Source organism: Neopelma chrysocephalum, unplaced genomic scaffold (assembly GCF_003984885.1).
Source record: "Neopelma chrysocephalum unplaced genomic scaffold, ASM398488v2 Primary Assembly neopelma1_73b, whole genome shotgun sequence".
NCBI lineage: Eukaryota > Metazoa > Chordata > Aves > Passeriformes > Pipridae > Neopelma > Neopelma chrysocephalum.
The window spans coordinates 790,689-803,571 of NW_020897734.1; the positions used below are offsets into that span (position 1 = coordinate 790,689).

Below are 12,883 nucleotides of genomic sequence, written 5' to 3' on the forward strand. Positions count from 1 at the left end.
AGTGGTGATGGTGGGGAAGGAGGGTTTACGGCAGTGCTGCCCACCCAAATAGATGGGGAAGCAGTCTAAAAAAACCCCTCCAGGCTTCAGCATCACTTGTTTTTCCACACTTGACATACACAGTGGCCTGACTACAAAAGAAACTGTCTTATAAAAATAATACAATATTGTAGGAGTCTTTTGAGACTTTCTTCCTGTGCATCATAGTCCTTTAGAAAGTGTGACCTTTGGCAGCAGGCGGGTGATGTGCTGTAGCTGCTTTAACAGGCATCTTTTCTGGAGCGAGCTCCGCTCACACAAACAGACAAGCAGAGAGTCACTCCGGCTGCAACCAGACGTCGCTGACATGTCAGTAACAGTGTGAGCAGCAGAATGTAAATCAAGATTTTAAGACGTCCTTTCCTGGCACAACACTGAACTTCAGACTATAGTCATCTCCTCCCTTTATTGCTGCCATCCATTCCTCCCCGTGTCAGTGCTGATTGGGAAATTAAAATGAAAGTCTTTACCAGCGACAAGCTACCTTTGTAAATCCTCCATGACCCACGGACACAGCGCTCGCCCCAAGGAAGCACTTCCAGGGGGAATGGATGTTGGGCTGGGTGGCACACGCGGGGGATCCGGCTGGCTGTGCTGGTAAGCCTGTCTGTCTGTCTGTCTGTCTGCCCGCCTGGGGAGCAGGAGCAGCACGCACTCGAGCTGGCTGGAGGGAGGGTTACGTCAGCCTTCAGGCTAAGGGGCATCATTCCAGCACTGACATATTCAGCAGAGTTGTCTTGTCTGGGCAACTGAGCAGCACACCAGCCCTGCTCTGGATTTGGCCCGTAATAAATTAACAGAGAACGGCATTTCCAGCACACGATCTGAACACTGTCAGGTCTAATGAGTTTTCAGCTCCAGACAGAAAAGGCCAATATACAGGCAATGATGGAGAAATCCCAGCAGACTGCAAGAGGGGATGTATTCATATTCACATCGTTAGAGTTTCTAAACCTTCATATATTTTCTAATTATGCAAAAGAAACAGTAGCAGCGCTGTGAGTAATTTATCAGCACCCATGTATTTTAAATGAATCCCTAATAAGCATGTACTAATGTGACACAGCAGCATTACGTAAAGTAGGAGAGACTTGAAAAACCAGGGTCCTCGCTGTCTTGAGCAATGTCATTATCATTATCATAGAGCTGCTCTCCAAAAAGTAGAGCATTCAAACAGCAAGTGATTTTCCCCCCAGGCACTTTCTGCTTTGCCTCTGTGGTGCAGACACAGTTACAGTGTTAACACACTGTGAGCTGCTGTGCCTGGCTTCCCACGGGCTACAGCCCCCCTGTGCCCAGCCTCCCACAGGCTACAGCCTCCCTGTGCCCAGCTTCCCACGGGCTACAGCCCCCCTGTGCCCAGCTTCCCACGGGCTACAGCCCCATATACCACCTGGTCCCCAAGACCCAGCTTGTGACTGCTGGGCAGCATTGAGATAGAGGTGAACTGCAAAGCCAAAACCACAAACACAAGCAGAGCTGATAGACAAATGTCCTTTGTTATTGAAGATAATGGAGAGATCTATTCAAATATTTGTTATTAAGTGTTGACTGAAAGCTCTGCTAAATCCTAGCTTGCCTGCTGAAATTAGTAAAACAGTTCAGCCACCTTAACTCCAGCACCATTCAAACGCTTCCTTTCCAAGCAGTGGATGATGGATGAGCTGTTAATTTTAGTTCCCGTAAGGATACATTTTCCTCTCCAATCTATAGCCTTAAAGACATTAGATCACTTCATGGGAAACCATTTCTTTTGTAATTATGTCACATTTGATTTCCTGCTGCCTTTAAAACTGCCTGTTGGCCATGTGGCAGAAAGGAGGTTCAAGAGATTAAAAGAACCCCACAAGCAGACCATCTATCATCCATGCAATGGGGAGGCTGTGATCTCTCTGCACACATACATTCACCTTTTAATATTTCTGCACACTCCTACCTGTAAACAGGGAAGGGAGAGAGAATATATGGGTGAATAAAATTTCCACACCTGTGTTGAAAAACAGTTAAACCACAGTATTTATTCTGATTAATTGCTACCACATTGCCTATCAAAGATCTATACGACTTCTATTTGAAGCTATCACTTTTCTGTGATGTTCTGTTCTTTAAAGCCCATAAATACAATCACACTTCAATATTTTTGTCAGGAATTTGTTATGATGACTGTGTTGTTTTGCTCGATGTCAAGAACACAGAAAGCTTCAAACTGCTAATCCAAAGGCAAAAGCACAGCATTTGTGTGAGTGCTGTACTAGAAACAAGACCTTCATCTTCACTAGTAAAATAAATTTTGAAATTAAAAATCAAAGAGTTTAACTACAGATGAAATCCTTAGCACAGCACACACAGAGTTCATGATGGTGTTTTTAATAGGCTCTAATGATGATCTCAATATCGCTTCATTGCACAGAATGCATAAAAATCACACAGCAGCTATGGGTGTATAACCCAAGGCTTTTCCTTACCTAAACTGCTTGCTGGTGGAATTTATTTCAGTCTCATCTTCACACAACCTTATCATCAGAGGAAAGCAACGAGCTCTTTAACTTATAACGGGGTGTAACAGGCTAGTGTTTCCGAATGCATTATGGTCATAATTCCTCCCTCTCTCCTGACAGCTCTGGGATGGAGCTGTGCTCCTGCCTGGCTGCCCAAGCACAGCACTGGCCTTGTCCACCACAGTTTGCCCATACTGAGTGCCCCAGAGGCACCTGGATGGGGAGTCTTCTCTGCACGAGCCAGGAGGGACCCACTGGTGCCACCACAGCCCCACCCCACACAGCCCGACACACAGCAGCGCTGAACAGGAGGGGAGGTCTGAGTTACCACAGATGCTTTTAGTGGAAGTTACTTCAAAATCCTTTTGATGGGTTTAAGGAATGTTTTCTTTTAATTTCCAAGGAATTTGGAGTCAATGTGTTCATTTGTTCTTTCACTGTTTTTTTCAGATAAATTTTCATTTTCAGCTTTGGTGCCTACCTGTCTGCTGTTTTTTTCTTTGCTTTTTAGCAAATTGTTTTCTGTGTCAGCTTAAGTTTTACCAGCTAAGGAACTTGTACTTAAATTTCTTTTCAAGAGATATCTCACCAATTCCCTTACCATATTTACATGCTTTTTCTGGTAGCTATTCCCATGTCAAAGCACCTTTCCTCAGCATGGGCAACCAGAAATGCAAAGCCTCTTATCAGCATCTCAATGCTTTTCTACCTGCTCCTGCTGAACTATTCTGACTTGATGAAACCAAGAAGAGACAAAAACAGGGAATATCTTAGGGGGCCATCCTTAACATGACTTCCTGTGTCTTAAAACCTGTAGTTTTAAAGTCCAGAAAGGCCTCACATCTGAATGTGGTTTGGAAAGAACCACTTTTTGAGGAAACTGATGAACCAACTGTAAGAGCAGAAACCATCATGCCCAGAGGGTCTTTGGCCTTTCTACTGAAATTCCTAACAGGCCTGGCAATTAATGACATTTCCAGGAGAAAAAAATTAGGAACTGACTTCAGGGCAGCAAGTCATTTCACCTGAGGCAGGGGAGAGCCACTGGATTGCTGAGTTGTTTGGTTGGGGACATCCTTAAACTATTGCAGAGAAATATACAAATAAAAAATTTCTACAATAAACCAACATTCCTTTCAGACCTTCTTTTTCCTTAGTTTTAGCTAATGGTGATTAACTACATTGGTAATGGTGTGATATGAGCCGCCTGCAATTTTCACAAAAGGAAGAAGATCTTGCTACATGTTACCTGCCTCACTATTTCCTGTAGAGCCTGATCACATCAGACAAATTTTGAGGGCACCTTCTGAAATTTCAGGTTCTCAGTGAAGTGTACCAGCAGGTCAGCTGCGTTTGTCAATGATCAAACACACACTTGGCAAGTTATTTTGCAGAAGTTTCTTACCACTCATATCTGTTATCAATTAAACCACCACAAATTCATGGGTAATTTATATTTCTAAATGTCTACAAACTCGTTCTACTTCTACTGAAGTTCAAATACAACCAAGAATTACTAATTGGTTGTAAAGGTCATGCCTTTTGAATATATGCATATTGGAGGTGAAACCTATTAGACTGTGGTATTATACTTAGGCTCAGTGCTGAATTTAGATTAAATGGTGTTATATTGATTTGATAAGCTGCTCAGATATGCTGAAACTTTAATTGAATGTATTAGAAGATAATTCTAACAGATACACCCTTAAAAGCAGTAGTTCAGTGATTTGAAACTGCTTTTTCGTACAGGCCTCCATCAGTGCTCAAGAAAGAGAAAGAGGTATTTTGGCATTGTTAATTTGGGACTGTGTGTTAATAAATAACTAAGGAGAGGTTCTTTCTTTTCCTTTTCAATATGGATGAGTGCCCTTTAAAAGCCAAAAGGGAATTGATGTAATCTATTGATTGCCATTTAAATGCCTTTATAAGCTAATTAGTGCAAAATGTAAAATGTTTCTGAGCAGAAACAAGCAACAACCATGAAAACACAGGAAGGTTCCTTTGATTCTTAGATACACCGGGAGGACAAATGCCCTTACACAGAGAGTCACCAACAAGTGAGAAGTGTGAACAGTGTCTGCTGTGAAGCTGTTACAACAAACCAGCTGTGGTTGGAATGTGAGAGCAGTGTCAGGCCGACAGCAGACCCTGTGCTTGCCTGGAACAGCCATGGTGTATCCAGCTTAACCCACATAGCTGGGACAGCGTCTACCCGGGAGACATTGCAACGCTCGGGGAAACCGCCAGGACTGTAAAATAGGTCACTGGCTGAGTCTGCCCAGGCCTGAAGTGGCTGAAAGTCATTACCATCTGTTCATCTGAATTGAGGGGCTGGTATCGCTCCAGTTTCAGGTATTCACAGGTATTTACACTGTAAAGGAGACCTTCAAAAATGATCCTATCTGGAAACGGGGTTGGCAGAAGGGAGCCATGGCCTGAAGGCTCTAAAGGAGCTCCTCCTAAGCACATGCAGACGACACGGTGGGGATCTGAAGCTCCCTCTACGATGCATGAGGAGGCAATTTTTCCTTTCCGTTGGCACCTTTCTCTGGCCAACAGTAACCATTAAGATCAATATCTGACTAGTATCTTTGAGAAACACGTTAGCCTTACAGCTCTATGAAGAGATAGCTATTGTTCTTGCTGCATCTACACATGTGCTGACTGCCTGCTCACAGCCAGGCAACTTCCCCCATCTCTAGGGAAGATTTACCTACACATGCCACAGCCAGAGTGTGTAGATAAGCATGGGCAACTGGTGTAAACAAGGATTGCACTAACTTCTTCATGCACCTTTCCCTCAGTTAAAACTTCCTTTCTTACTGGGTACCTGATCCTGAACCACTCAGCCAACTGCTGCTTAAATTGGCTAAATGCTGGGGGAGAATGGGTGAGAGAGGATATTCCCCTTACACAGGGCATAAGCATCACCCTGTACCCAGGAGAACCCATGGCTTTTCTGACTCAGAGTACCATCACTCCCACTGATGTTCCAGAAGCAGTGAAAAAAGATCTGCCAAGGGAGAACAAATCCCCTAAAACATAGAGAGGTGCAGTCTGTGCTATAGGACCTCAGAAACCCAGAGTCCTCTAGGACTTATTTCAAGTTTCAGCCACCATTACCCTCTCATTAAGTAACTAATAAAGACTGTACAATTTAGTATTTATGAGAACATACACATTTAATCTAAGGCAAAGCTTTTGCCCTTTTCAAATCAACTGAAGAAGACTCTAATTACAACACTTTCATGGTTGCATCACCCTATTCAAATTAATTACTCTGCAGAAGTTAATACAACTGAAATTGTGTTGTGTGCCTTGAGAATGCTGAAGACAGAGAAGCACCACTTAGGGCCCATTCTTCTTCCCACTTGGCCCATCCAGCCTCACTCCACATTACCAGGGCTCTGCTCTCCTCCATCCCCATCCGACTCCTCTCCTGGCCAGATGGAGCTGACAGCTCCTGACAGATCAGCCTCATTTACAGCCCTGCTTTCCCCAGCACCAGGAGAGAGTCACAGCTCATCTCAAGACTATCAACAGCACAACAAAGTACTCACACATTTACCAGACTTTGTATCCTTTCACACAAAACACTCACTCCTTTGATCTCTTCATGAGAAGGGATTTCCTTGTTGTGTCAAACTATTAAGGAAATGAAGAAACACCCCTATACAAGCCCTCTTTCTGTATTAACAGTAACATGATATTCAAAAGAAGATATTTTTCCCTCTAAGAACAGTATAGTGACTATAAACAGAACCAATATTTCTAATCAAGTTGTACTACCTCTTCTGACAGGTCTACTCAACTAATTTTTGCTGTGCAGATAATATTGCCTCAGGCTGATAATTAAATGGAACAAAACTTTTTATACGTTAATGTCACCCTTACAAAGTCTGTGTTTACCTCACAGGATTTTAACACAAACAGAAGCCTTTGTAATGTACAAGCTACGACAGTTAATTAAGAACTACTGAGTATCTATCTGAATGTAAAGACATTACATGTAGGTAAGGCAGAGCACAAAAGCTTCATAAAATACCTTTGCATTCACTTTCATCTTTACATTAGATGTACATGCACATGTATGTGTGTTATCATTGAAATTTTAAGTAAATCCAAGGAGCCCTCAGGATTTATTCAAGGAGCCCTCGGTATTTCATCAGCCTACAGCAGCAAGGGTTTTTGTCTGCCTCCTCCCTCCCCCCTGCACCTGGCCAGCATGCGTGACAGGCAGTAATTAGTCCTGCAGCACTGACCACTTTTCTATACAAAAAAAATGTTGGTTTGAATGGCACCTGATTGGCACTGCTGAGAGAGAACCAAGAGCTCCCTGAAAGGGCTGAGCATTTCAGTTTGCCCTTGGAAGGCCAGAAGTAAGAGCTTTTCAGGACAACGTTTTCAGAGACATAAAAGTGGCCTGAGGTCATATTTAGAGTTCTTAATGCCCCTCACCAAACTCTCTGCAGTTCAGCTTGTGGCTTGGCAAAAGGAGAAAGAAAGGATGATCATAAATAAAAGTGTGCACCCCCTCTATCCCCAAATGTTGCAAACCCAGCATTTCTCTAACCAAGGTGAATACACCCCAGTGTTCTGGGATACAGAAGTTTTACCTCTGACTGCCTGACAGGGCCACAGCCAGACACTGGTGAGGGAGGAAGACACAGAAACAACAATGGCAGCAATCAATGCACCAATAGAAATGAGCAGCAACGTGTCTCCCATCCCCCTGTCGTTCTGGCAAGTGAGCACTGATGTCGGATGGCATTACCGGCTGCCAGCTGGGCACGCAGAGCAAGTAGGTCAAGAGCATCACTCCTCACAAAGAGTTTTCTCTGCTAAATATTGTGCTAACGACTGCATTATTGCTCATCAGACCGAGGTTCTGGAAATGGTGTTACAAAATGCAGAGGTCAGATTTCACATGACATGCAGAGGTCAGATTTCCATCTTGACACGTTTCAGGTTGAGTAAAACCACTCATTTTTGATAAAATGCATTTTGATATTAAAATCTGCACTCAGGCCTGTCCTGATTGCACAAAGCAGCTTTCACCAGAACAGCTATTACAGCTGGGTAAAACCAAACAACTGAAACCCATAAATTAGGCATTTACAGTTTAGAAAAACTCTAGCGGAGATTGAATGGACTTACTCTAAAGAATTCTTTGGTTGAACCTGAATCCAAAGTGCCATAGGCTATTTCGGTTTGTTTAGCCAGGTCCTCTGCGCTCTCTATGGGTGAAACCATCCTTTCCACCGTAAGGAAGGCAGCGAGATTAGCAGTGTAGGAAGAGATAATGATGAGAGTGAAGAACCACCAGACTCCTCCGACAATTCGCCCTGAGAGAGATCTATGGAAAAACACACATCATCAAATTGCTTTGAAGACATTCCTTGATTTTTTTCTTCTTCATTGAAGAGAAATTCACATGCACAACCCTTTTGTCCAGATCCTCCAGGTATCTGTGAACAGGTGGACTGTGAGCCAGCTCCTAAGAGCCTTCTTAGGAGAGAAAACTCGAGCGCATCTGGTCTTATCTAGTGAAAATCCCTTTGCCTTTCAGTGAAAACAAGGACAGTCAATTAAGAAATACTTCATTTGAGGCTTGGAGAGGAACAAGCTCTCCTGACTTCCACAAATACTTTGCTGGAAAAGGCTTTTGTCACACGACTTTTGTCTTCTCCATGTGCCCACATTTCCCTTTGGGGGTTGCCCAGCTTGGAGGACACAAATGCACTTTTACTGCATCAACTCCCAAAACGTAAGATACAGTAAACTGCAAAAAGGAATTTGAGCAAACATGCAAAGGAATACACCAAAAATGATGCAGTATCCTTCTCTCATTGCAACCGAGCACAAATTACAGACTGAATCTTCATATTGAAGTGAGGAGAGAGGCTGGTTTGGTTTATGTTTTATGTTAATTAAAATTTGCATGTTGCACTGTTCCAAGTCAAGCATATTCTTGCTTTATAACCACCATAGCAATGGAGAAGGAAATAGAAAAAAAATTAACTGTGTTTAGGTTTTGTTGAGGTTTTTGTTTTTTAAAGGGATCCAATAAGGACTAAAAAAAAGCCTATCTGCAAACATATAATCACAAAATGCCTAATGGTCAGGAGGTCTAGATCCTGTCAGTAAGAGCTCTTGATGCTTTACAGCAATTGAACATCAGGCTCAAAGTATTTGTCCTGGGCTGAAGGATGCCAGTGTCATGTCACTCAGCCGGGTGGGGAATGTCACTGCCATGTACAATGCTTGTCCTTCAAACAGCATGTTGACCAAGAATCATTTCAGGTGCTGACACAAAGCTATTTCATATGTTTTCCCTTATCTCTGCTAAGTGGAGAAATAATCCCAGACACATTGGTGGAACCAGGGTGGTGTAGTCCTCAGTTTGTGGGAAGAGAAGAAGTAAAAAGCAAGAAAACTCTTACCTGATTATTTGTTTCCTTCAAGCCCCTCAGTGCCATCCCCAGACAGTGGGTACAAGTTGTCCTACCAACAGATGGAGGTAGGCAAAAAGCAAAAGTCTCATGATGTGCCCCCCCAACCACCCACATAGGGGGGTTTTGCTGGTAAACTGCCCAGTCTTGGCCAGAGCCCAAGCTTGCCTGAGCCATTAAAAAAAAGCCACTAAATTATTAAGAAATAAAAGAAAGAAAAAAATTATCCATCCGACATTAAAGAACATACCAAACTAAAAAAATCGCCAACACAATAAAAACAGAGAAGTCAGTCTGGAATAGGTGAGAGGAATGTGGAGAAGAAACACAGAGGTGAAGCACTACTGTTCTCCACTCTCCTCTGCCCAAGGAGCTGAAGCAGCAGCTCCCACCAAGAGGGCAGATGCAGGCTGGTTCCTCAGGGCAGGCACACATCCACCGGATCACCCACAATCGGAGGAGGCTTCCCTGCCTTTCTTGAGGGCCCCCAAGAGGACAAAAGGCTTCCAAGTTTCAGCTTGGGCTGTGCAGCTGCTGTGCTCACTAACAGAAGGCTACTGAGTGGCTGCAAAGGGAATTTGCAGAAATATAAATACAGAATAATGCATGAAGTCATAGAATCTCTCCATCTCTCTCTACATTCTTCATAGGTATCAGGCAAATATCTTTGGATTTTACATAGGGCTCAAGTTCTTTCTGGTCAGCTCCCTTACCAGGGAGGGTCTTGGCTTTAGTTGTTTAGTACAACTTGATACCCTACACACTGAATCAGCCTCTTACATGGGCTAACACAATTTTAGCAAACCACAAAGCAGCGCCTGCTGAACTCGCCATGTAAAGCTTCCTTTGGAGCCAAGGGAGAGAAAGAGAGGAGACAGACACACTTACAAAGAGATTTATCTCATTTGCTGTAGTGTGGGATAAATCTAAAGTCATCTGTCTCATGACTTTGGATGCCTCACTAAAAATCAGTCCATTGCTTTCAGATGGCTACATCAGGTGAAACTCATCTTACTTTTGCTCCTTCCTTCACTACACACTTTCTGTCTTTAGAGAAGATCTGGACTTGAACTTCTCCATGCATGAGGTAGACAATTTCAGAGCCAGACTGAGCAGAGGTTTTGGGTAGCAGGTACAGCAGATGAAACATCCACTTGTCTACAGCAGAACTAGCTCTATCTGGAGTTTCCAGGTTCTCTTGGCCCTGTTGCTTTAAGGTAGGCCTTGAAAAAGGAAGACGAAAAAAAGACTTGCCAGAGTGTTTTGATAAATTCAGTAGAAGCACTGGGAATAAAATAGTATGTGTTCATTCTCCTTGTTGTTTCCCATAGGAAATTTCTTACTTGCATTGGCAGCTGCCCCTTCTGTTAGCAGGACAGATGGGCTGCTGGGATGGAGATGTGCAGAAGACAAGCATTTTCCAAATCAGTGAAACATCAAGCTCACACTGCTGCAACAATAAAAACTCTGTGCTGTGCTGCATGATCAGACAGCATCCAACACACCAAGAAAGGTAAAAATATCTCATCCCAGAGATCTTGCAACCTGCATGAACCAAATCAGACAGATACAGGACAAAAACTGAGACCAGCTGAGAGGCAGGGGAAGGGGGGCATGAGGGGATCCCTTGATGAAGAAGGCACTTCCTCAGGGGTCCTACATGCAAGAGAGGGGTCTTGCTAGAAGGGAACCAGGGCTGTTTTCAGAAGAGTTGAGGTCACTTGAAAGAAAACTGGATGTCACTGAAGTTGTTTCTCCCATGAGCACAGGAAGGAAGATTAAACAGTGGCTACTACGAAGTTGGGCTGACATGGCTGTCACTGGTGGGACCACAGGATGGGGCAAAAGAAAAATTAAATAAGCCACAAAGCTGACACTGAAGGAAAGACAGACAGACAGAGTTGAAGAACAAGGCATGGCCTGGCAGCCTCCTTGCCCAAAGGACCCCAGTTCCCCCCAGACCATCTGCTGATACGAAGACTCCTTATACCCACTGCAGGGGCTGGTGTGGAGGGATGCAGGAGAAAAAGGGTTAGTACATGAACACCAGACTGGTAATCAGTGAATAATCATATGGTTTGTATTGTGACCCATAGAAATGTTTGTCCACTACTCAGATAATTATAGAAAAATCAATCACAGCTTTTAATACCAGCACCACATCTTCTGATGAAGACACACCTGTTCACATGTGTAGTGTTGTAATTTAAAACCAAAACAACTAATGCTTTATCCCAACATGTAGTTTTCCCAATCCCCTCAATAATTAGATACTTTGTATGACATTATTTTAAAGTGAATTAGAATGCTAACAAATGAGAGGAGCAACACAGACCTGGAATAACACAATTATAACCCAATAGTCAAAACAAAATCAGATGGTGTTTTCAAAAGCAAGGAAAAGTGCATACCTTGAGAGGAAATTTAAAAGGAAGCATGGAGTCAAATGAGAGCAAATTAGTAACGAGAGAAAAAACAAAATAAATATTCAAATTCACATTCAGTTTCCAGGAGAATAATACATTCAAAAAAAACCTCATTTATCAAGATAGCTTGAATTTTGTTTCTGCTCATGGCCATAAAACATTTGATTTCCTATAGTACAAAGAAATAATAAGCTCCTCACAACTACTCAGTTTTTAATTGGGCTCTTCGGATCGACACACGGTGGTTGCTGTACTGACAAATAACCCTGAACAGCTTTGGTGCAAACTCTCCTAGTCTAGAAGCCCTTGATATTCTGAGCACACGTTACCTGCGAGCCCAGCCCCTCGCTCGCTCACCCAGCCAGCCCTCGCCTCAGCTACAGGGACACAACACACTCAACAACAGCATCTAAAGCACTGGCTTGAGATGCTTCCATCATAGGAATGGCAGTGGGAGTTTCAGAAATCTCTAGTTACCTGGCTCTCATTGCTACTGTGAAAGTCCCACAAAGTCATTCCCATGGCCTTTAATAGGAGTCTCTCGAGTCTCCTGCTGTTAAAACAGGGACCTAGAAATACAGCCTCGAAATGACCAACCTCTTGAGACAGTTCTTAATGAACCCCCTGTCTTTTTCCATCAGCAATTAATTAATCTAGCCTCTTTGTTCTACATGAATAAAGAGCAAAATGAAAATACATGCTCTCATAGAGATTTCAAAGATACATTCACTCAAAACAGTGTTACAAATTTGACTGTGTCTTTTCCTGATTCCATTTGCTGTACACATCTCACATAAAAGGAAGTTTAATAATCTACTTTTGATCCATCAAAAGTGAATTTTCAATGCTTTAGCTCACTATGCAGAAAACACAGCAGCCTTTGATAGCAGAACAAAACTGCTGAAATAAGTGTTGATTCCATCAAGGGATGCACTAACCCCCACCCTTTGGCTGCTCTCTGATTCTGTTTAGACGACTCCTATTAAATATAGAGAGGAGAGTATAAGGATATATCCTCTGGAATATCCACACAGCATACTCACCGAGGATAGATCTAACTAGTCATTAGATGTCACAGCTGTTCCACACAAAGGCAGCTGAAAGAGCCTTTATCAGCAAGTACAAAAGTGATCTCTCCAGACTGCTTGTCGGCATCTCTCTACAAGTGCTGTATGCTCTCATATAAGAAATTTATTCAGACAAAACTCACAATGGAAGAATGAAGCCCCTTTTAATGGCAATAAAATAGTATGAAACATTCATATAGTCAATGTACTGTGAATGGTGTAACCTTACAAAGATACGGATTAAGAATGGAATACTTGGGAATAGTCCCTTCTATGGAAAAGAAATTTGACATTTTAATCAACTTAAATCAACATATAGGTCAAAGAAACAGTGTTTCTGGAATTTAAACCCAAGTATTAAATTTGTCTTTCTTTTCAGTAACAATGTATGTAACGGTCTG

General features: G+C 42.8%; 1 protein-coding gene across 7 annotated transcripts in view; it reads right to left on the reverse strand.

Annotated features, from left to right (window-relative positions):
- The window catches only part of GRIA3 (glutamate ionotropic receptor AMPA type subunit 3), a 144,990-nt gene that overhangs the window by 28,692 nt on the left and 103,415 nt on the right, over window positions 1–12,883 (reverse strand). For all 7 annotated transcript variants that reach the window (XR_003534871.1, XM_027687238.1, XM_027687239.1 and 4 more), the window contains one exon: window positions 7,695–7,893. Coding sequence is in view for 6 of the 7 variants with exons in the window: in XM_027687238.1 (XP_027543039.1) it covers window positions 7,695–7,893 (199 nt within the window). In the remaining variant the exon portion in view is untranslated. The remainder of the gene's footprint in view (window positions 1–7,694; window positions 7,894–12,883) is intronic.